Raw genomic sequence first — 22,816 nt, 5'->3', positions numbered from 1 at the left:
TACTTTTACACTGCTGTACTTGCATCACAAAAAAAGACTAGCTCTTTAACTCTTTCTCTCTGAATTTTCAAACGGCCCACTGTGTAAACGCGCGAAGTCTACGCTGATCACGCAAGCGCGTAACAGCCCAACCAATTACCTTGTTACCATGGATATATGGGAGGATCACTGGTGGTGTAACGTTCATTTTTGTACCCAGTAACAATCGGTGACGCAGGAAGAGGATGTCTAAGTGTATTGCCATTGCATAAATTCATCACACTCGTCTCTACCTGTATTACAGTAGGTGTTACCAAAACATGGTTGTGTGGTATTTGATTATGGAGACAAATTTTAATGGCTCTTGGCTAAAAATGTATACACTGCATAATTACAGAAAGGGTCTACATTTTTTTCTAACAAGCTTTAGTGTCTGAATATGTCAGGCCACAAATGAACAAATGAACAGATCAAACTTTAAAATGTGTCACCCTTTGGCACCACCAACAACGCTCACAAACACATGTACACACACGTGCGTCTGTAATAGCAGCAAATCATAACTGGGACACTGAATTTGATGTAACAAAAATATTTAGACTTAAAAAGTAATTTTTACAGTTAGGCTAATGTGACAAGACAAAAAGAAACCCACCAGGCAGTTCACAATAGCAGTGTTGTACTTAAACTTTTAATGACAATATAAATTATTCTACAACAAAATGTTACAACATAATGTATTGCTACACAAGATAAGCGTTTATTTCTACTTTGTGAAAAGCTTCAGCATTACGCAAATTCTTATTCGTTACATACTGTGGAGACCTGGTTTGACAATGCTTGAATCAAGAATTCATTCTGAATAAAGAAATAAAATTGCCCAGCCGAACATTTCTGCATTCCATGAAATTACCTTCTCTGACAGTTATCCAGCTGGAAGCCAACAGTGGACTAAAGTGCATTCCTTTCATACAATAATTAAATAATTATTTGTGGGTGTCCCATCCAAAAGATGTCCCTGCAGTGAAGTGTATTTTCTTTTTGAATAGCATAGAAAATCTTACATTTGAGTGCAATTTCTAAAACCATAAGTGCACTAGTGTTTGTTCATTTCAATCTGGGCAAGTCCGTCCAGACTTTATCACCCTTAACTCGATTTGAAAATATTCTCTTATTCTCTTCACATCATGAACACTTTATGTTGCCCTGCAGTCATTTTCAATAGGTCTTGTGGTAATCAAGTGCTCAAAACAGATATCTTCTACCTTTAGCTCTCTCAACCTTTACTCTTCTACCTTCATCCTAAATGAAGTGCACCATGCTATCCTCACATTCTTTAGGCACAGTGAGTTTGTAGTTTTGGCACACCAACTTATAATTCTCTCCCTCATTGTTGTCCCAGTATTCAGTCCCACAAACTTTGTACTGAATAGCAAACTCTAACAGTGCTCCTGGCTTCAGAAACGGTGGGACTGGCAAATGGAAACGAAATGTATCACAAGTAATTTGGCCTCCTCCTTCTTCTAAGGTGATGGTGGACACCCAAGAGGCTTTTGTCTCGGAGCAGCTCTTCCACTCTGTAAATGAATAACGAGCTGTGACTTCTTTCTCAAAGTCTAAATTGAGGACTTGAGCGATTACAATAATCCCCAGTTCAAAGCACAAGACTCTCTCCAGACACACTTTCTGCACACGGAGGCGATCCAGGAATTCTGGCTGATCTCCAGGTTGTTGGGCAAAAACTGGCTTCAGATATGGCAAGGAAATCTCCAGGTGCCTTCCATCTGCCATCTCAGCACCAAGCAACAACCTAAAGGTGACATGATGTGGCACAAATGGATCCTCTCCTGACTTAAAAACCCTGACGTCTTCCAGATCCAGTCCCAAAGAGTCAACGAATCGCACACCAACATTTCTGCATTTTTTCTGTTTCTTCTCTGTGGCAGAAGGCAGGGAGCGAGATCGTCGTCGGATGATGGGTTTAGGTGTGGGTTCACAGGAGAGAAACTGCTGGAACTCTTGTTCTTTTGGCTGAGCAACTCTGGGGCTTGGTGGTCGTATTGGGACAGGCTTCTTTAATGCAGTAGGTTTGTCAGCTCGAAGCATTTCAGTTACGTTAATAATCAAGCGTGGCCTCGAGACACTGTCATAGCTCAATACTGGCTGCTCAGATTTTGAGGGGAGAATTTTCTCATGTCCAATAAACCACCCTTTATCCATGTTCTGCAACAATAGGGACTGTGCTCACCTGTATCAAAACAGGGAAAAAGAAACATATTTTGAAGCATAATACGTCAATATTTCACATTCATCCCTTCAACTTTACTGTAACCACAATCCTATCGACTCAGTTGTAAAAGTAATACCTTGCTTTAAATCAAATAAACGCATTACATTGCTTTTCAACTTTGACGAGCTGTTATAAAATTGAAAGAAAAGTGGGCGTGTATTTTGGGACTACGTGCCTGATCTCACAAGGCACAATCACTGACCAAACATCTGCAGCAGTATTGCAAATACTCAATAATATTGCTCAATATCATTAAGCGTAGACATCACCTCAAGATCTGGAGCATTCGTTGCACGTAGGCTGCAGGACGTAGCCAAAACTTAATTCTCCATTTAAAGTAATATTCATCAGAGCTGCGCGTTTCCGTGCGTCAGGAAATCCTTGCCACTGGTTTCAATCATGTCAACTGATTTGTAAATGAGAAAATTATGCATGTTACTGCCGTGAAGTCGATGGAAATAAACCTACATGCGCGCAGTTAACAGGAAACTACATACATGCCAGAACTTCCCCGACGTCGCCTGGGTTATTGAGTAATTTAAGGTTAGCAGTTACATTTATGTCCAGTATGTTTTCACTCTTTTACTCAAACACAGAGATATTCGTTACTCCACTCGTGTCTCAAATATGTCTGCGTAATAAGAAGTCTCTCAAAAACGCGCTTGCACTTTATTTGAACGTTTAGTGAAGAGCTAGTACTACAAGTCCCGTGATGCACCACTGGTGCTCACTTCGATACAGGCAAAAGCCAGTCAGCAGCAGGTAAACAAACCTATCCGACTGTGGGAAGACGAGCCAAGCAAAGCGTCGGCGCTGTTTGACCGTGTTGCATTTGTCATGGCGAAAAGGATGACAGTTGGGTAAGACGCGCGTCTGGTGTCACCAGTTCATTTGAATATAATTACAGAATCTCGTTTGAATAACGAGGAAGCTCGACGACAAATAGGACGTGTTAAATCTGCAGCAGAGGGGAGGCTGATAACTGCGCATGATGCACTGCAGCTCTTTGGAGAAAATGGGTGTTTTGGTCCATATTCTCAGACTAGAGTATCTGATCCGAGATGTGGGTTGGCTTCTTTAGCTACCGTATATTTTAATATCCGTGCCGAACTCGAAACAACGTCCTCTATGGTGCAACATGGGACCCATCATGCAGGAACGCACTGCATCCACGACACTGAAACGCGTCGTTTCCAAAGAGAAGATACGGGTCAAGAATACTGAAAATAGCGGCCAAGTAGCAAGGTAGGCCTCATTTTTACAGTGATACTGTAGAGACAAATTGTCATGTTTTGTCGCTGGCACTACATGCAAGCCTTACAAACTATACTATGTGTCCACAGTTCAAAGAAAGGTAATAAGATGAAGAAAGCAGTGGGTCAAATGAAGAATGGCGTGCCAGGACCAGGTCAGGATAAGGACACAACGACAGCATTTCGCAGGGTAAGATTTTGTAAGATGTCATGTGGCTATATACTAAACAGGAGTAATGAAGGAAATAATAGTTGACATAATGATTGTTTTACAGGGTGCACAATCTAAAGGTGGCAGGCTGAAGCCCAGCACTTCCCGGAATACAAGCAAAGTCTCCAGGTAAGAGATGAGATGGGTGCACATTATTTCTGAACACTTTACTTAAGCTTCAGTAACTCTTTAAACCCTCAGCTTTCCCTAAACTCATCTGTCTTTTTACAGTCCTGATGAAGAGGGAGATTTGAGACCTCAACTCCGCAAACTCTCATCTACACACAAAAAAGAGGAAAAACGAGAAAATCAGCGGATATCACAGTGCAGCAGTGAGCTCCCCCCAAACCGTCAGGGTATGGGGAAAAATCGGCGAGCTCTTTCCCTGCCCCTGTCTCCAATATCAGGGCTACGACACTCCCCAGCTCAGCCCCTATCGCACTCCCCGGCCCCTACCCCAGAGGCACTACAGCAGCACTACAATCACAAGGATGATGATACCGACAGTGCCAGTGATCTGTCCGAATCCGAGAGGCTGCCCGTTCTGCCTTCACCATGCACCCCCTGCACGCCTCCTCACCTCAACCTTCGGGCAGAGATTATCAACACTAGTGACTTTCCCCCAGACTTTCCAGGACCCTATGGGACAGCAGGTGATGAAGATGAGAGTGAAAAACCCAGCTACAGTTACCCAGACTTTCTGCCCCCTCCTTTCAACAGCTGGAGTCTGAGGCAGCTGGCAGTGTTTCTTCACACAGAGGGCCGCGGTGCCCCCCGGCCCAAGCCTGTGGGGCCCTTAGAGAAGTACCTGGAGAGGCTGCTGCAGCTGGAGTGGCTTCAGATCCAAACAGTACAAGCAGAGAGCAGCCGTCCACCGGGGAGCCGTCCAAGGCCGCAGGGCTTCCCCTCTGCTACCACTGCTCACCCAGCAAGGCCTCACACAGCCCCGCCTTCCCGACTCAACTCCCCCAAAGGGCTGCGACACAGCCAGCGAGCCTTCCCCGTTACGCCTGTCAACAATCCTCCATCACCTGCCTCAGCCCAACACCAGCTGTCCCGCTTTCCAGTTTGTCCACACTGTCACATTCGCTATCCATTGTGTAATGGAAGCTGCTCTGCCTATGCCTACCAGCGCCACTCACGGCTCAGCCCACTGCTGGAGCGCAGAGCGCGACCTGGGGCAGCAGCAAAGAGGAGCAGCAGTGAGACCCGAGCACCCTCCACAGAAGGTCGGAGCCCAGGAGGACAAGGCGGAGGTGGAGGAGGAGCTCAAACCCCTGTTAGCCCCTCAGCTGGGAGGAGTCATCTGAGGCACATGCAGGCCGCAGGCAATGTTCGTAAACTACCCCAAGAATCTGGCAATAACCAAAACAGCAGAGGTCAGATGAGGAAAAGCCGTGTCAGAGCTAATTCTGAAACGGATGTTAAAAAGGAGCCGGGTGGAATTAAAGCAGCAGCAGCAGAGAAACGTAGTTTTGCTGCAAGTAAGAGAGATATAACCACCTCTAAGCGAGAGGAAAAGGACTGGCAGAGGTCAGAAGCAGGAGGTCAGGCTTCTAAAACTGCCATGAAAAGAGCTGCTAAAGATCCAGCATCCCTCTCTAAAGCGCCGCTAAATAGTAAGCAGAATGGCAAAACAAAAAACGTGCACTTTGTAGTAAAGTAACCCTTATGCACCTGTAGTCTAGTGCTTTACTTAGTGGTCACTTGGTGAAGGAGCTCAAACTCATGCTTGCTTTCTGTGTAATCTGTGTAATACTAACATGTTCTAACTGTTGTATAAAAGTCCAAATGAGTCAGTGGTGTACAGCCCTCAAACAGCTGAAAACTATCAGCAAGTGAGCAGCAAGATTACAGAGAGAATAAAATACAATGCATTTAATTCAAATAGTACAGCTTTGTTTAGACAGAAGGCTCAATATGAACCTGAACACTGCTAGGAATATAGACGTCTTTATGTCAACTGAATTCTACTGCACCTGCACAGTTTCTCAGTATTCTACTAATATTGAAATATAGATAGAATAAGCATCTACTGTACCGCTTGACAGCTTTGAGAATAAGTAATCTATAGTGGTGTTTAACAATGGTCATTGCATTTCAAAGTCATCAAAAATTGAGCAACTTTTGATGTTGGAATATATTTATTTTAATTTTCAGTCTTACTTTGCTTGATGTTGATTTTTATTCTTTTGTGCCTCATGTTTTAAAAGGAATGCTAAGTTCAGGCATCTTTAGCTTAAAGGGTGGCACGTGAAGTTGTGGGTTGTTTCAGACAAACTGTGCGTTGGCTTTACAGTTTTAGTTCCAAGGGCTTTTCATCTTTGAACAGCTTGAATTGTAGTCTATGATAATATGCTGTATTATGCATAGAGCTGAGCTCTCCCTGTTATTGAAGACGGTGTAATGTTTGCTACGAATGTAAATGCATATTTTTCCAGATTTTATATACCATAGTTATATTTATGAGAAGTGTTGTGGTATACTTGTATTTATCATTGTCATCATTATGTTTACATTGTCACGCACAAAAAGAAGAGAATAGTGAAAGAGCTGAATGTAACTTTGTCTCCTTTGCTGTCATTCCAATGATTCAATGGAATTTGAACACATCATAGCTGATTGGCTGTAACATGGTGATGCTGTATACATCACCGTCACATTCCATTGCATACTTGACGTCTGTAGAACATGGTTTACATTAGAGTGCTTTATCTGTTTCTTGTGTGATTTAACTTGTGTACCTGATTCATGAGAAGACTGCATTAAATGTGATGTATACTGACTGCACCTCTTTACTTAGTATTCATGTAAAGTATCAAAGCCATAAGTAAGGAGCCAGGTCAGGTGATATTATTGTAGATGTGTACACAACATTGACATGCACGCTGAAAGATTGTGGTATGTATTTTCTCAGTGTTGAATGCAGGTATTTGTAAGGCATAGAAATAAATGTTTTACACACAAAGGCGACTGGTCTTATGGTCATTCTTTGGAAAAAAATAACAAGTTTTATCATATCACTAACTGGCATCGTTACTGACACCAAAATCAATGCAAATAGATACACATTTCTAAAGTTATCTTCATTAATAAATTCATGAACTACATTTTTATCCTTGTGTACTCGTCTTCATCTCTGAGCTTCATAGAAACATGGTCTTTATTAAACACATTCAACTATTTACTTTGGAACCAAGGTTGGAATAAAAGGAGATAATAAGAAATTTGTATTAAGAAACATAAATGTATGGATTCGAGTTCGATGGAGAATGTCTGCTCCCACCGTGATGATAAAGTAACTGCAAGTAACAGCAACTGCTGAAGTAGTGAAACTGTTGACGCGATTACATCTTTTTCTGGAACAGCAATGGTTTCAGAAGCTGGCGAAGCTGCTTCTCTCTGTCATTCACACACCCTGCACCAAAGAACATGTGTTTAATTCCAGCAGTTAGTAATAATGGGATGATTCAGACCGTTTCATACGACCAATTATCAAATACCATGATCTTAAAAGCATGCGTGTTTTTGTCAGGTTGCTTGGAATGTTTGTTTTTTTTAATCCTAGAAATGGAGATTCTTGTTGCCTCATTAAGTTTGCATTAACTTCCCCGCTTGGTTACCTAAGTGAGTGTTGGCTGTGAAACATGAACCACCAAATGTTTGTAGGCTGACATCCTCCCCATAGACAGGGCCATCATTCCACATGAGATCATAGCCTCCCACTCTTTTCTCCTTGCCAGTCAGTCTAATGAGAAAAAAACAGAACGCTTATAGTCTCTTGGACAGCATTCATTAGGGATCTGTTAACATGGCACATCAGTATGTGCTTTTTTACATCCAAAGTGTTTTGTTTCAAAATATGATATATGAACAAGCTGAAAAGTAACGGTAATTAAAAAACAACTCTTGCTAAATATCTATGCATATCCATAATGGATTAAAAGGCATAAAACACTCACACCTTGTCCCCTCATGAGGCCAATGCATGGTGAGAATGAGCTATTTTACCTTCCCTCCATATCAACAACATTCAAAGTGTCCTCCAGCAGTTTGCACTTCATTTCGTAATCCTCTTGACTACTGGGTGTCTGTGATGGAGAGGCGTTCACCTCAATTAACCACCTGGGAAGAGATGGAATTAGACAACGTCAAGCAAACCTTTACTTGGCCTTTCAAGTCTGCGCAAGCAGAGCACCAAAGAGTTCACTGAGAGTCGTTGACATTTATATTTCACAGAGCACTTTCATTAACTTGTGTGTTATCATTTACAGTAAAATTACTGCTCATTTGCCAGTTTAGTAAACGGTTATAAACGGTTATTTGTGTGACCTAGCAGAGTTACTGCTTTGCTTCATGTCCAACATGTGCCATAATTTGCTGGTCTGCAAATCTCACTCTATTTATGGCAGAGTATGCCTTAAAAGATCATGTTTTAAAGGAACAATGTGTAGGTAAGGCGAAGATCCACATTGTTGGCTTACATCGAAACTTACGGTTTCAGGTTCTGATCCAGTAGTATGTCGTAACCATAGAGCTCAAAACAGTGTTTGTCATTTATAATGACCTTCTGCACACTCTGTAGGCTTCGGATGAAGATGTTATCCATCTCTTTAAAGAGGGTTTCGACCACCTCTCTGCCATGCTTGGCAGTCAGGTATCTTCTGAGTTGTTGCATCTGCCATTTGCAGCCCTGTTAAACGATGGATGTAACCAAAAAAAAAAAAAGGAAGAAGAAGAAAGAGCAATGGAGACATGGTAAAAATGGCTAAAAGAGCCAACTAACACTAAATAGTAGCAGGATATTTGACTTCTTCTTGATGTTTTTGGAACACACACCTTTTCAGGATCATAGTCAGGTGCTGTTTTTTGAACAGACACATTGGTGAGGTGCATGTCTGAAAAATGGCACTGAGGAGAATTTAGAAACCGTAATGAACAACAGCCTCAGAACTGCAGTCAACCTGCGTTTTCTTGAGTATTTCATAAGCAAAAATGAACAAGATGACCTGTCAAGGCAGTGCTTTAAACTATCACATACATGTGTCGATACTCAAATGTTGGTGACAAAATTCTGTGATGCTAAAGAAGGGATACACTTGTCATCGATGCTGCTGAGGGAAAATCGAGTGTTTGTAAAGCGGGCAAAGCCATCTCGATACAACCAGGCTTTCAAAGGAACATACTGAAATACAAACACACGTGCAGATACACGGATTTTAACATATAGCAACATTCATACTTTGTTTAAATGGTTTTCAATTAACCAATTTCAGTACATACCGATGTGACAAGGACATAAACTCTCAAATCAAATTTCCTGCCTGTGGGGAGGAAAAAGGCACAATTAAGAAATTACGTTTTTAAAAAACTATTAATAATCAGATAATCAGATCATTACCATTGATTAGGTAAGGGTTTTCTATATAGCGTTGTGCCACATAGTTTTCCACATGTGCTGCATCCTTCTGTTCCTCTGTGCGGGAGCCATCCTGTGTGAAACGGCATCATCAATCTGACTCAAAAGGCGTGCGTGTATAATGTCTGTTTTCAGGTTTCTCATTTATAACCAAAAAAAAAACAAATACATGTTACCTTCCTCCATTCAATGATGTCTTTCAGTTTCCTGAACAGGAAAATGCCTTTGCCTTGAGACTTTGCTACCTGAAAAAGAACACTTTTAGTTTTAGTCATTCAAAAACAGTGTAAAAACGTTCTTATATTGCGCTGTGTGACATCTGCGGTCTACTTTCACTCACCGGCTTCATGATCCACGTGCTGCCAGGGCTTCTATTGAACTCCTCCACAAAGAGATGATACTCGCTAGGTAGTGCAAAGGTGCAGGGGAAAAAATCACATTTAGACGCCTCCATGCGGCCAATATCCCTTTCAAGATTTTTCTGGTACCGTTTGAGGTTTTTCACCATGAGATTTTTGCGTGTCAGCTGTGATGTAAAAACACAGGATGTGACCATATATCTATTACTGATAAATGTTCAGTTTATAGTCATAGCATGTCGGACGGACACCATCTCACCTCATAATGGTTGCGAAAGTGGTTTATTCTAACATGTTCCCCCATGTATGTATGGTCAAAATTCTCCCTGAGCCAACCCACATCACACCAGTAGAAGTCCCACTCTCCATCACTGCAAATAGGAGGAAGGGTGTTGCACAGGCCAGAAATTCAACAAAGAAGCCAACGTAATGACAAACAACCAACATCCATACACTATGCTCTACTTACTGCAAAAAATTTTCCACAATATCTACCAACTCACTCTTTTACTTCTACCCAGTTTGGTCTTTGACGCAGGACATCTTGTATGGTATTCAGCAGGCCACATCTGTAACGCACACAACTTCTTCCTTCCCTGAAGAGACAGTAATTCAGTCAACGTTGCCAGTATTTGTGAAGCACACGTCAACTTAGAAATACCCACCGTTCTTCACTTTTGTCACATGAGCCTTTGTATCCACACGCCTGTAAAGGTAGAAGAAGCAAATAAAGTCTTAATACTATTCAGCTGTTAATTACAACTAAGCATTTTTAATCAAGTACTGCGAATAAGTACAAGCCCAACGTTCTAGTAATCTACTTTACATTAGTCTTTTTAGAAACTTTTTTCCTTCCATTCTGCTACATTTCAAAATATTTCATTGCATTACATTTATCTGAAAAAGCTTAGACACCCAATACTTTACATATAGGGATTTCTGCACATAAAACTGGTAATATATGATTTATGATCAATCAAATTGCTCAACAGTTACCAGCATAATACCAGCATAACTGAAACAATTGGTCGATCAAAATGCTGACAGAAAACTGCTGAATAACTGTTAACAGCGGTGCTTGTGACAGCAGTTCTCACTACGTTCAGATGTTTTTACAAAACAAAATAATTAATCATGTCATCGTGAAAGGTAATTCGCAGATAAATCAGTGATAAATGATAAATAGAAATTATCTACTACGAAATAGCCCAAAATGAACAACACCTACACATATAGTAACAGTAAAAACAAAGTGCAATAAAAATGTACTTTTGCTTCATGTTTCGCTTATATATATCTCATATATATATACATATATATATATATTTTTTTACATACTTCGACCCCTAACCCTGCTACTAGCCAATCACTCCCAAATTCTTCAAACCAGAAAAACGTTTGAGTTTATTAAAACTACAAACGAAGACCTTTTAATATATATATATATATATATATTTAGCTTCATTATCTCATAACGTTAGGTGCTCAGCTATTTTTTCATATCTACTTTCTGTGAAAGGAAAGCCTACATGACTGCAAAATGTATTCTATCTTTTCGTTTACCTTGTACTTTGACATGGATGCGCTCACCAAGAAAAAGAAGGGATTATACCAAGTACAATGAAATAAACACGTAACTGGCTACGGCTTCCTCACTTGGGAAATCGTCTTCAGTGTTTTGTAGAAGAGTTTCATAACGGCTGTTGTCATGGTAACCGTTAAAACCGAAAGGAAGATTGTCCTAGTGAGCTTGCCGTCGCATTCGGAATCCGTGCTGACATTTGTAACCATAAACATATAAAGAACTGATAATCATGTCTATGTTTGTAACGAGTTTTTACGTCTTCACAGTGGTTTTAATCCCTCTGATCATTTCTTGATGGCTATATTTCATGGTGCTGTATTGAGCAACATGTTTAAAAAACAAACAGAAATCTACCAATAAATAAAACATAATAAACTTTCTAATAATCTCATACATCAAATACATATATCAAAATACACTTTCTATAGATCAAATTATGGAAGTATGATTGTGTAATCATGTGATTGTAAAGCAAAGTATCTTCCTTTACATTTCTGAGTATTATTAACCTTATCACCACACGGTGGCGCCAAAAGCTAACTTAATTTAGGAAAATGGGGCTCTTTCTTGTTTTATGAAAGTTGGTATATTTTAAAACTCCAAGATAATTTTTAAGCTCCGACTCTCTGATATCTGTTTAAATGTGAAATGATTTAGCAATCTATATAAACAACATATAGTTATCAAGAAAATCATACATGTGAAAGAAAACACTCACACTTCATTTTGCAGCCACAGATGATAAAACATGCCGCGCGGATATATGTTCTAGTGATTGAAAGCATAGATATACTGTGACAGAAATATTATAAAAGCAAACTGGTTTGCACTTGTCTTTGTTCCCATTCAATAGAAAGATTAACACTTTGAGAAAACAGACTATCCTGCATATTCAGCTAGCTAATCAGCCAAAGGCCTATGGATTGTACTTAATCTGTTTACTGTTCTTTGTGAGTTAACTCTGTATATTTTCAGTCTGCATAACATTCCTCAAAAAATGTTTTCAGGTATGTGTATCATTGATCCTTTGATTGTGTTTGTTTGATAATGTCACGGTGGGTTGGGGGTACACCATTAATTCCTCTTTTGAAGTCCAGGCCCCTCCCCAGTTCATAAAAACATTTACGGGTATTGTTTTTACCACCTTGTTGTAAATAATGTGAGAACAGCTTATACTGGTCTCAAATTCCTAGGTGAAGTAAAATAAATGTGTAGATCACAATTTCTTTATTTCTTTATTTTTTTCCTGTCTCAGACACCCATTACTAATCAAATAATCTCCCATATTCAAGACTCTGACATAAATCTATCAGAATGAATTATAATTAAGATGGCTGAAAATGGAATCTTAACATGTGTGTGGTCAGTGACCAGTGTCTGCAGTGGTAAAGATTATGGGGTAGGGTCTCTGCAGTGTGTAATAAGGCTGCTTGTATATCTGAGCCAAACCTCATAACATCCCTAATGTGCAGATAAGCTCTGCTATCATGAAACATTCTTAGTATGAAAAGCAAAGCTATTGTGAAACACAATATATGGTGTGAACAGCAGATCTACTATCATGTGATGTCATAATAAGATTTTCTATTCAACAATATCACGATGATGGACTGACAATAGAGTTAAATGGGTGTGCTGATACATTTCAAATAAAAAAACAGATGACTGCAAGATGGGATCAGTTTTCCTTTAAACTTGATCTTAGACAAACCTAAAAAATACGAGTTAATTTCTTCTCTAAGCACCAATAAATAAATTCTGCTTGTTTGGTGATCTAATAATCACTGGCTGGAATATGGAAAATACAATAACAGTGCGACGGCGCGTTGGGGGACCAATAACTAACAAATTACTCAAACACACATACACATAAATACACGTACACACAATTCAAAGAGCTTGAACAGAAGGCAACTAATGTCCAGTTACCTTCTATTCAAGCTATTACGATTTCAATGACCTGAATGACTGAGAAGCTACACCAATGCACATCCACACTGCCTGCATATTTATTGAGCATTTATTCCATTCACAAACATTGTTATTAAACATTGTGTGTTCATTTTACTACTTTGTTCGTTCATATATTCCTATATCTTAAAACGTCAAAGTTAGCCTTTAACCAGGAGCTCCAATTTATGTGACCATGACAGCACTGCGAATCCCATTTTTAGAGTCCAGTTCTTTGTTTTATGACAGACAATTTTCTCCATAAAAGCTTTTTTTCTATGTACCTTCAAAATCCTGCTTCTCCCAAAATTTGCCTCTTTATCCCTAAGAGTTGGCTAAAGCATAGGTGCCTTTCACAGGTCAACCTCTTGTTTTCAGACAGATTCCCTGTATTTGTGTCTGTATAACAGTTTAAGGTTTGGCTGCAATCCCTTGAGAGGTTTGCTATCTGTCTCTAGTAGTAGCTGTACGTGTTGTGCATATAATTTTGGTTAACCACATATCCCGAAAAAAACAAAACAATTCCATGATCACCAGTATCTTGGACTGAAAATTGTTTTTGAGGATGAACACACGATGGGGTTCATTCCTTGTAACACTTAGCCATGTTTTCTGAGGATATTAAATATTATTTTGAACTTTATTGTCCAGTTTAAATTGTCATATTGAATCTTGAGTTTTATTTCATTGTGCCTCTATGACTGGGTTAGTCTGACAATGCTGGTTTTACCACTGCTTTGGATTTTCCATAAATCTCAAAAACCACCACTTATTGTGAAGCATCCCACATCTCATATGTTTTTAGAGCAGCGATAGTCATTACAGCTAGACCACAAAGCAGGAAATCTGCGAGATTCAGGGCATCAGCTGCAATCCATTTGAGAGGTATGTTGCTGACTTTAGTGACTTAATCCTCACCTTGGAAAGATGTTCTGTTTGGAGGAAAGTTCAGTCCTAATATATATATATATTTCTGTGGAGTCTTAGTAAATTAGTTCAGGGCTTCCATATGCAGAGGAAACACATTTACTATGTCTCAGATCCAGGTCAACACAGCAAAGGTAAGAAGGGGGAAAGCAAAGTACTACAAGGTACCCAGGAAATACTTGACATCAGAGAACTAAGTGATGATTACATTCATAATAGATTTCTTTTGTCTTGCCTGTTTGTAAAGGTGCCCATTTAATAATTACTATTCGGCCTGATAGACTGTAGTGTGCAACAGCAAGAGTAAATAGTATAAAACTGAGCAGGAGACAATGTACTGGGTCTTCTGCTGTAACTAAAAAAAGAAATCTGTGTCAGTAGTTCCACAACACTGTTCCCCTGCTCTCCTTGCTTAATTTTGTCATCCTTATGAGATACATTGAGCTATTTTACATCATCCATCAATTAACTACAACTACACTGTACTTTTAGAGGGTCACCGATATCCCAGCTCGCACTACAGCTAGATGTGATGTACACTCTGGACGTGTCACAAGTCCATCACATGGCTAACACAGAAAGATAGACACCATTCATGCTCCTTATCACACTTCTGTCAGCAGTCAATTACACTAGCATGCCATTAGACTATGGAGTAAGCTAGAAAACCTAAATTTTAGACAGAAGAAACAACACAAGCTTGACAAAGAAAAATCCACACCATTCTTGAGTCTACTGAGGGAACGACTGTTCCTCCATTAAACGTTACTGCATACTCATTTCAGAAGGTTTACATATATACAGCCTCTAAGATATTAAGACAACCTGTTTATTGTTTCTCTGCTCCTTACCCCAGTAGCACCACAACACTCCAGAGGTAATGAGTGTGCAAATCCCCTGGCTCGGAAGACAAAAAATGTTTTCTAATAAAACATAAGAAGAGGCCCAAAAAAACAGGTCATATTAGTAGCTGGAATGCTTCTGGGGTGTATTAGATTCTCTAATGTTTCCCAGTTCTTGCAGGACTGTTATGATGGGGTTTCCTCTGCTGAGAGGGCAAATATAATCAACACCTCACAAGAAGATATATACAGCAAAGAAAGAGAACACAGAGTACCTGTATTAGAGAGAAAAACTATATGCCTGCAAAAGGATTCTGTGAAATTATCAAAACAGTGTGGAAAATGCAGAGAATAAACTTTTGGGAAATCTTTGGGATAAAAAAAAAATTAACAATTTAATCACTGAAATGTGTGGCACAATGCAGGAAGAATAAAGTGAAAGAGGTTTAACAAGATAGACCTACCATTATATTTAGAACCGTTAATCTATTTTTATTGCCTTCATCAGCAATGCCAAACCAAGTTCTCTCAGACGGTTTTGTTCCATTCTTATATAGTTTTGAGTGGTAAATAACCAGCAGTGAACCCACACTGCAATAGCTCCAATAGACCAGGATGCAAGAGGTCCTTCACAGCTTGGACACATCCTGGGACCACTCAGCCACACACAGTCAACTTTTTAAAAGCATTCTGTCTCCATAACTCTGGTAAGGAGAAAGAAAACACAATATGGTCTTAATTTATCTGGAATTCTCTCTGTTTCCCAACTTAGGGACCGTGCCAGAGAACTTGGGTATGGCACAAAACCTAAGCCTCAGGGAATTTGGGAGGGGACCAGAGGGCAGTCATGAGTCAGACAGATTTGGCTTTTCGGGATATCTCAGTTGGAGAGAACAAATCCAGGACACTTATTGTTTGTAGTCCAAACAGTCTTCTTAGGTGTAGCTGCATATGTATTTCTGTGTATGTATTTCTGTGGTTGACTATACCACTTTGAGGTGTACTGAATATATTTCATCTTTGAGAAAATATTTCCACATTGAAACCCAGTGCAGTCAGATGTGAATATTAAAGTAAATCTGAACAGATTAGCAGGTTTTCTCTGTATTTCACTGTATTTCACAAGCTTTGTGGCAGCCTGAAGTGAAAGTAATGATTGCCCAAAAAGGGCCACAAAACTGAAAGGAAATTGGAGTTGGAAGCTCAAGGAACTACGTTTGTTTTCATAACAGCTGTCTGAGCATGGCTGGAGGTGCCACCCCACCCACCGTCATCTTCTCTTTTCTTCCCTTTGGCTTGTTTATTTTGCCACTTCTTGGAGCATTCTGCTATTTTATGCTCTATCAACCACTCACCAAAACATCCACCAACCAGTGGGGTGGTGTTCCCATTTAGCTTCAGTGATTCCTTAATGTGCTTTAAGAAAGTTACATTTATGAATTTGCTGGAGACACCACCTTAAGCTTGAGAAACAGGGTGGATGTCCATCCATCTATTTTCTGTAGAACTGGAGCCTGCCCTGTCAGAAGGTTAGAGACAAGGCACACCCTGGAGAGAAGTTGTCCAACACAGATATAGTTGATGTAAAAATGTTTATTTAGTTTATCTTTTTCTCCCACAGCTCTGTTTTTGCAGAAATAACACCACAATCTGGATTGAGCACCAGGAACAGGACGGCAGCAATGTCTCATTTGAACCCAACTGACATTTTTATCTAGCTGCAAATAAATCTATGACTGCTTGGCTAATGGCTCACATTCATCACAATACACTTCTTTTGGTGAAGTTGAATTCAACTTCACTTACACGATTGGCTCGACTAGTTCATAACATTCCTGTGTTGATCAATAAAACCCTAGCCGATTTGGCTTTGTATTCAGGATTGGCCTCTATGCTGTACAATCTTCACCTCATCAATATCCAACAGCTGAGAAGGTCTGTCTTGGATCACGAAGTGCCCCAAAACCATTCCTTACTTTCTACAATCCATCATAAAGAAATAGCTTAGTCTTGGTCTCACCTGTCCATTGTGGTCCGTTTCAAATCTCTGCAAGTGCAAAGTGTATCCTGGTCTTTTTCGTTCTTCGGCAAAATTCTTAGTGTAAAAACAATTCAATGTTTTCAACAATTCAATCATGTTATTTTGCCGTCACTACCATTAAATTGTGATGACAAGTGGGCTACGAATCTCAAATTTAGGGAATACTACCACTATGTTTATATATATAGTTCCTACTGCAGGCTGACAGTAGCATATTCAGCAGACTGTCATGGAGGCCAGTTGTGGCCTAAGCTGTTGCAATGTGTCGGATGTTGCCCTCTACACCCCCCAACCCCAATGAATGAATTTACTATAAAAACAAGCCCATGTAATGAGAGACATGTAATACACTTCAGAGCAGTGATTCCAATCTCCCTTGATCATTTCTTTGTTTGCCTTTTTGTGAAAACATTTTAAACAAAATTCAAAAATGTAAAGCATGTATAGAACATATATTGTGATACGAATAATGAGCGCATTAAAAAACAAAACATACAAACCTTCATCATTGACTGTAATTGCTTACAGTTTATCTGACCTGCCAAAAAGAAAACATGAGACAAAGTGCACTTGTGCAAACTGAACAGCTTGATGCTGCAGCACTCCAAAAACCAGACAAGGTTGGACTTCAGCTAGATATACTGTGGAAACTTGACTCTAGTGTGCCTGCACCAGGTGTATCATAACCAAGAAGCAGGTTTGCTTAGAACAGATGTATTACAAACGTCAGTGGATTAAATGATAATAGATGGTCATCTGGAGCTGGAAACTAATGCTTGAACTGATCATCTGATGATGTGAGCATTCTTTCTGAGACAGTTAGTTACACTGACAGAAGTTCCTTTTTCATTAAGTCAGGCATACACTTGAAAACACAAGAATGAAGTTTATACTTAATTGCTTTTCCCACACTTTCAGAGAGTGATATTGTTGTGAAGGGTTTAGTTATTCTTTGAGTTGATTAAGTCAATTTAATCAAATCTGTCATGCGGTCTATTGGAGATGATAGAGCAGCCTACCTCATGTGTTGAGCAGTATGCCGCTGCTGCACGTGACAGAGCATTTAACCAGGAGTGGTGGAGGAGGTGTGGGCGTGTACCCACGATTCTCCTAAACTCTACACCTTTAATTTGAGTTCTCAAAAGGCGAAGTGACACCGAGGATAATCGTTTCTCCCTTTGCTCCAGAGATCTCATTTACATTGAGAGGAAGGCATTCCAATTTCTCTGAAGGAGGTAGTTTAAATTTCACGTCAAGGCGTTAAGTTAGAAGGGGAATAATTTTATAGAAATCTGATAAACTGAGCAACACATATTTCCCGATCAGTTATTCGCGTCTGGACCATGTGAGCTGCTCGAGGACCTATATTAAATTGAATGGATATATATCATCATCCCACTATGACTGATTTTGGGAATATCTGACATGGCAAAGATGCTGCCTTTCCTCGCGAGAATCATGCTTGTCAAAATACTTACACTGATTCTCTTACACGGTAGGTTTCCATTTCTTTCTATAAAAAAGGAAGGAAGAAAGAAAAACACTTATTTCTTATAATCTATTCGTTATATCACAGTTTACTCAGTTGTTTTTTTTTACATACTTTTAATAAAGGTGTCTTGATGTCCCCCGTGAAATCCGAGCGCAATCCCAGAAGTCTCTCAGACTCCAAAGTGTCCGGCTCCAAGACTCCTCAGGGTACACAGCTGTCTGACACCACAAAGTACAGACAAAAGCGCTGCACCTGTTATTCCTACACAGACAAGGAGTGTGTGTACTACTGCCACTTGGATATCATCTGGATAAACACTCCTGAGTAAGACACGTTTTAACCTCTAAAACACGCGATGTGTAGATTTGTAAATTCTAGGATGTGTATTGTGGTGCAAAGATCTTCTGCACTCGCACATGATCCGATTAGATTAAATTAAATACTTGATACGTTGATAGGTCTGTGACAGCTTCGAATAATTCAGACAGGACCTATTCACTTAAGGCTGTAGACCGCTGTCAAATCACGCCCAGCAATGCGCCGGGAGGCTACTGGAGCCGTCACAGTTCAAGTGATGACAAGCCCAATAGTGAGCAACTCGCCCTGCTACTGTCTTAACTCAAAAGTTAGTGTCTAATGTCTTTCTGTTATTGTTTGGTCCAATATCTAAGTCCGAATCTGATGAACTATTGTGTGGTTAAGGTACGATGTGCATGTGATTATTTCGCTGACGACAGTGGCCATTGTGGTATTTCAAATTCCAGGAAAAAAAAAATTCTATCAATGTGAAGAACCACAAAAAAGGTAATAAGACTGAAACTTTAAGAAATACGACACTGGTTAAGCCATATGCCACTTCAAGAAATTTGAGAATGTGTCAAAAGATGATGGTAAAAGTTTTTAGTTCATCAGTTCACTTCATACAAAACACTAAATACTAAAATCATATGAATAATGGTGACAACCCTGCCATCAAAATAGCACTTGCTTACCTCGAAACATTTGTTTGCAGTTTTTCTTGTATGTCAAGGAATTTTATTGCTGATTAGGATGATTCGTTTGCTAGTGTCAATTGCTGGTCAGATAAGAATCTAGTCACCTGAAGTGCCAAAATATGTTCACAACACTATAAACACAGCTGACATGAGCCAAACTCTCAGTGATCCTCTGCAGTTGATACCAGACAGTGAAGTCAGGAAGTTGTGAGGCTTACAGGATGGAGTTGAAAAGGAAATAGTTAAATGTCCATGTGAATAGGTGTGGAATGTTCCAATTACCAACATTTTTCCACAATTTTGTGGTGAATCCCGAATGGACCTGTGGTTGAAATGTAACTACCTTTAAAGTAGCCACAGTAATTTAGATTAGATACATAAACTTCTTGTGATGTAACAGCAACCGCTAATTTAGGCAATACAACTGAAGCATTAACTGTGGCAGTAATTTTACTCTGTGACCACAAAACAGTTTTATTTTAATCTTAGTCTTAATTCAAAAATGATTAAAAGAGGTATTAACATACCCGTAACTCAGGAGTAATTTTGTCTCAGAAGGTGATTAAGTACCATGAAGAGCGAAATAGAGTGTATGTAACTCTAGACAGGCGGCGGTTTCTTCAAATTTTGTTTTCAAAGTATGTGGGCAGGATTACCTCAGACTGGGAGCACTACTTTATAATTGTATGTCAAGCACCTTTTTTTATCAGGATTAACACCTTCACTGACATGACCGCAGGAAAGCGTTCCTTCTCCATCTGTCTTCTCATGCTAAGACTGCCGAAGGCTGTCCTAGAAAAACAACTTATTCTTTTACTGCTTAGCATGTTGGAACAAATTAACACGCTTTAAATGCTTAGTTGGGCACTGAGACCTAACATAGTCAATGTAAAATAAAATAATGCATTTGCAAATACACGTTTAAATTTTGAGGGTCTTTGTGATAAGATAATGAATAAAAAAACAAATACATTGAATTCCTCTGATCTAAAATGTAGGTAGTTAACAAGAGGGTGCCATTGTCCTCATGTAGTGTGAACAATTTTTTACTACTTATGCTTAAAGGCAGCTACCTTTTTAAGTCTTTCATGCAAGTATGACCTCTTTCATACCACAAGTAACCTCCACCAACAGTTTTTTCTTAGCTCACATTAGCATTCTACAGACCATCTTGTGATACATTAAAACTTACGTCTGACCCGCAGCTGCCACTTCAGATTGAACAGGTGGAAAGGTTAAAAGGCCTTTTACCCTCAGGACAATCAGATATACAGTTGCAAACAGGCAGACTGAGGGCAAGATAAAGTGGAAGCAGCAGGCAGAATGTTAGCAACACTGCAGGTATTTAATCAGACACAGGCAGCAGGCAAACTGACATATTCTGACAAGTTCATGAGAGAAAGCTATTTATCTGTCAATTGAGCTTTAATTTCAAATGACAAATGTAGCCTATTCACCCTCATGTGCAGACCTTGCTGCACAATACCTGCTGGGATACTCCAAAGCAGATTGTCTTTCTTCTTTGACCTTTTAGACCCTACAAACTACAGACACATTTGTATTTATTTAGTTTGATTCCTTTTTTCTTTGTAAAATAAATCACAGATGGTTGAAAACAGATGAGACGACAAAGAGAAAAATACCAGCATGACATTATAAATGTTGGTATCCAGATGGGAGAGCTGGCAAGAACAATCAATAGTCACGGCCTTTCTGACTTTGTAAAGTTGATCTATGGAAGTCATATGTCATACTCTTTCTCACCAGCTTCTCTGATCTGATCTTTTAGTTTTCCATGACCATTTCCCACTGGTCATTAAACTGAAAACAAATGTTCAAAGGTATAATGACATAAAAAGGTAGTACATTGATCCATAATGGAAAGTTGTACACTCACTTATTTCAATAGAATTATACAAGCCTAAATACAGATTATTAAAATTTAGAATTTTTACAAATGTTATTGGAGATTAATCGTAACCATATCTTATTTCATCCAAGTTATGATAAATCATTTTGCATTCCTTTTTTTAAAATTATTGTTATTGAAACCAGGTCTGTTTGTTTCTCATCTTAGGCGTACTGTGCCCTATGGTATGTCTAGCTACAGAGGGCCGCAGAGACGCGTACGTGCTGTTGGGGAACGACCGACTGAACACGACGGGCCAAAGACGCCACGCTGCATTTGTGCCGTGATTGATGCAGACCCTGTGTGCCAGAACTTTTGTCTGTCAATGTAAGCCTGAATTTGAATCTGTCTTTTATGTGTCCTCTCACTGTATGCATGTGCAATAATCAGTTACAGGAATATTGCTTTGATATTATAGACTTAACGTGAATTACTTTCTCCAAAGCCCCCATCAGACTTTGCCAACCAAGAGTCTCCACAGAGTCCCTGGCCTTGGATGACAGTTTCTAGCTGCTCCATTTGATGCTCCTCTCCTTGAGTGAATGGACCCTTCCCTCCTCTTCAGCTCCTTCCTTTCACTCTTGCCTCCCAGGTATACACAGTTGAAGGAAGAACTTCGAAGTTGAACACTGCCAACATTCCTCAACATCAAAACTTTTGGAGCAAGTTCCATCAGGCCAAGTGGTTTCAAGAACTCGTCAGCCACTTTGATGCAGATCTCTGGAGGCTATTCCCTTTTTGTTCCCTCCTGAGAACAGAATGGGGATTACTTTCACCATCATATCAATATAATAGCCAATGATCTTGCTTATGTCAAGCTTAAACAGACCAGCCCTTTGGTTTCATACTTAGTGTTGTGGACTACACTTGATTTAATATTTTAAAACAATGAGATAAGCTTATGTTGATCCCTAAGGGACATGGAAGATAGTTCCACTAAAGTGTCGGCAAGCAAAAGTGCCTGGAGGAGCTATGGAAAGTAGGCAAAATAAATATTGTGTCTTTAAATACGCTGAAAAGTGCAAGCAAAAAAGGAGGGTATGTTTTTAGCCACATATTTTTTGGGGCTGACAGAGTTATTGAGCTTTGAATTAATCTAATTATTTACAGTTTTTAAGCAAATCATTGACTGTTCTGTCAGCAAAAGTGTATAATTTGCTGTCTTATCAGCAGAATTATCAATTTTAGTGTACTTTACCATTGACCAGCACTGACCCTGTATATCATGTATGAGTCGGTCTTTGTGTCTGGTCTGAATCAGCGCAGCATGTGGCTCTAATTGATTGTTTTCAGCTGTGGATTTCATATACATTTATAAGTAAGACTGACAGCATTTAAAATTTTTCCTTACTGACAACAAATTTCATAAGATCAAAGCTTTAAAAAAAAGTGCATATGTTAAGTGGTTTTGCCTATGTAAAAGCCTGCTTTAGCGAACAATAGCAACCCATTGTTGTTCAGAAACTGTTAAAGCAAGTAAACGAGGCACACCATTGCACTGGATCACAGGGCTGAAGATGAGAACTGTTTATTTGAGGTCAGTCCTTTTGTGCTTCTCATAAGT

The 22,816-nt window shown here is 39.5% G+C and overlaps 4 protein-coding genes across 4 annotated transcripts; 2 read left to right on the top strand and 2 right to left on the bottom strand.

Annotated features, from left to right (window-relative positions):
- Nucleotides 1–679: 679 nt before the first annotated feature.
- Nucleotides 680–2,798, bottom strand: ppp1r3da (protein phosphatase 1, regulatory subunit 3Da). The gene is made up of 2 exons (XM_072366713.1): nucleotides 2,539–2,798; nucleotides 680–2,227 (listed from the first exon to the last, which is right to left on the bottom strand). Exon 2 carries the CDS (start codon nucleotides 2,197–2,199, stop codon nucleotides 1,282–1,284), a length of 918 nt encoding a protein of 305 aa, XP_072222814.1. The 5' UTR covers nucleotides 2,200–2,227; nucleotides 2,539–2,798; the 3' UTR covers nucleotides 680–1,281.
- A 223-nt stretch (nucleotides 2,799–3,021) lies between these two features.
- fam217ba (family with sequence similarity 217 member Ba) lies at nucleotides 3,022–6,697 on the top strand. Its single transcript, XM_072367233.1, has 4 exons — nucleotides 3,022–3,514; nucleotides 3,613–3,712; nucleotides 3,798–3,862; nucleotides 3,965–6,697. Exons 1-4 carry the CDS (start codon nucleotides 3,408–3,410, stop codon nucleotides 5,397–5,399), a joined length of 1,707 nt encoding a protein of 568 aa, XP_072223334.1. The 5' UTR covers nucleotides 3,022–3,407; the 3' UTR covers nucleotides 5,400–6,697.
- A 127-nt stretch (nucleotides 6,698–6,824) lies between these two features.
- On the bottom strand, nucleotides 6,825–11,192 carry ttll9 (tubulin tyrosine ligase-like family, member 9). The gene is made up of 14 exons (XM_072367234.1): nucleotides 11,075–11,192; nucleotides 10,177–10,217; nucleotides 10,015–10,107; nucleotides 9,771–9,882; nucleotides 9,493–9,678; nucleotides 9,329–9,397; nucleotides 9,135–9,225; nucleotides 9,017–9,057; nucleotides 8,831–8,918; nucleotides 8,573–8,631; nucleotides 8,230–8,426; nucleotides 7,745–7,858; nucleotides 7,357–7,481; nucleotides 6,825–7,151 (listed from the first exon to the last, which is right to left on the bottom strand). The coding sequence occupies exons 1-14, from the start codon at nucleotides 11,087–11,089 to the stop codon at nucleotides 7,081–7,083; spliced, it is 1,302 nt and encodes a 433-aa protein (XP_072223335.1). The 5' UTR covers nucleotides 11,090–11,192; the 3' UTR covers nucleotides 6,825–7,080.
- A 6,934-nt stretch (nucleotides 11,193–18,126) lies between these two features.
- On the top strand, nucleotides 18,127–22,203 carry edn3b (endothelin 3b). Its single transcript, XM_072367232.1, has 4 exons — nucleotides 18,127–18,351; nucleotides 18,471–18,672; nucleotides 21,421–21,579; nucleotides 21,698–22,203. Exons 1-4 carry the CDS (start codon nucleotides 18,282–18,284, stop codon nucleotides 21,750–21,752), a joined length of 486 nt encoding a protein of 161 aa, XP_072223333.1. The 5' UTR covers nucleotides 18,127–18,281; the 3' UTR covers nucleotides 21,753–22,203.
- Nucleotides 22,204–22,816: the final 613 nt, after the last annotated feature.

This window comes from Leuresthes tenuis, unplaced genomic scaffold (genome assembly GCF_036924035.1).
Source record: "Leuresthes tenuis unplaced genomic scaffold, fLeuTen1.0.hap1 SCAF_16, whole genome shotgun sequence".
Lineage (NCBI taxonomy): Eukaryota > Metazoa > Chordata > Actinopteri > Atheriniformes > Atherinopsidae > Leuresthes > Leuresthes tenuis.
Note: the sequence above shows the minus strand (reverse complement) of the source record. Positions and strands in the feature narration are given on the sequence as shown.

Excerpts from the sequence above, each read along its gene's own strand:
- ppp1r3da (XM_072366713.1), bottom strand. The coding sequence starts at position 2,199 with ATGGATAAAGGGTGGTTTATTGGACATGAGAAAATTCTCCCCTCAAAA.
- fam217ba (XM_072367233.1), top strand. The coding sequence starts at position 3,408 with ATGGGACCCATCATGCAGGAACGCACTGCATCCACGACACTGAAACGC. Across the intron at positions 3,713-3,797 it reads CAACGACAGCATTTCGCAGG|GGTGCACAATCTAAAGGTGG; the intron begins GTAAGATTTTGT and ends ATTGTTTTACAG. Across the intron at positions 3,863-3,964 it reads AATACAAGCAAAGTCTCCAG|TCCTGATGAAGAGGGAGATT; the intron begins GTAAGAGATGAG and ends GTCTTTTTACAG.
- ttll9 (XM_072367234.1), bottom strand. Across the intron at positions 9,226-9,328 it reads ACATCATTGAATGGAGGAAG|GATGGCTCCCGCACAGAGGA; the intron begins GTAACATGTATT and ends CGTTTCACACAG. Across the intron at positions 7,482-7,744 it reads GTTGTTGATATGGAGGGAAG|ACTGACTGGCAAGGAGAAAA; the intron begins GTAAAATAGCTC and ends TTTTCTCATTAG.
- edn3b (XM_072367232.1), top strand. The coding sequence starts at position 18,282 with ATGGCAAAGATGCTGCCTTTCCTCGCGAGAATCATGCTTGTCAAAATA. Across the intron at positions 18,673-21,420 it reads ATCTGGATAAACACTCCTGA|GCGTACTGTGCCCTATGGTA; the intron begins GTAAGACACGTT and ends TTCTCATCTTAG. Across the intron at positions 21,580-21,697 it reads CAGAACTTTTGTCTGTCAAT|CCCCCATCAGACTTTGCCAA; the intron begins GTAAGCCTGAAT and ends CTTTCTCCAAAG.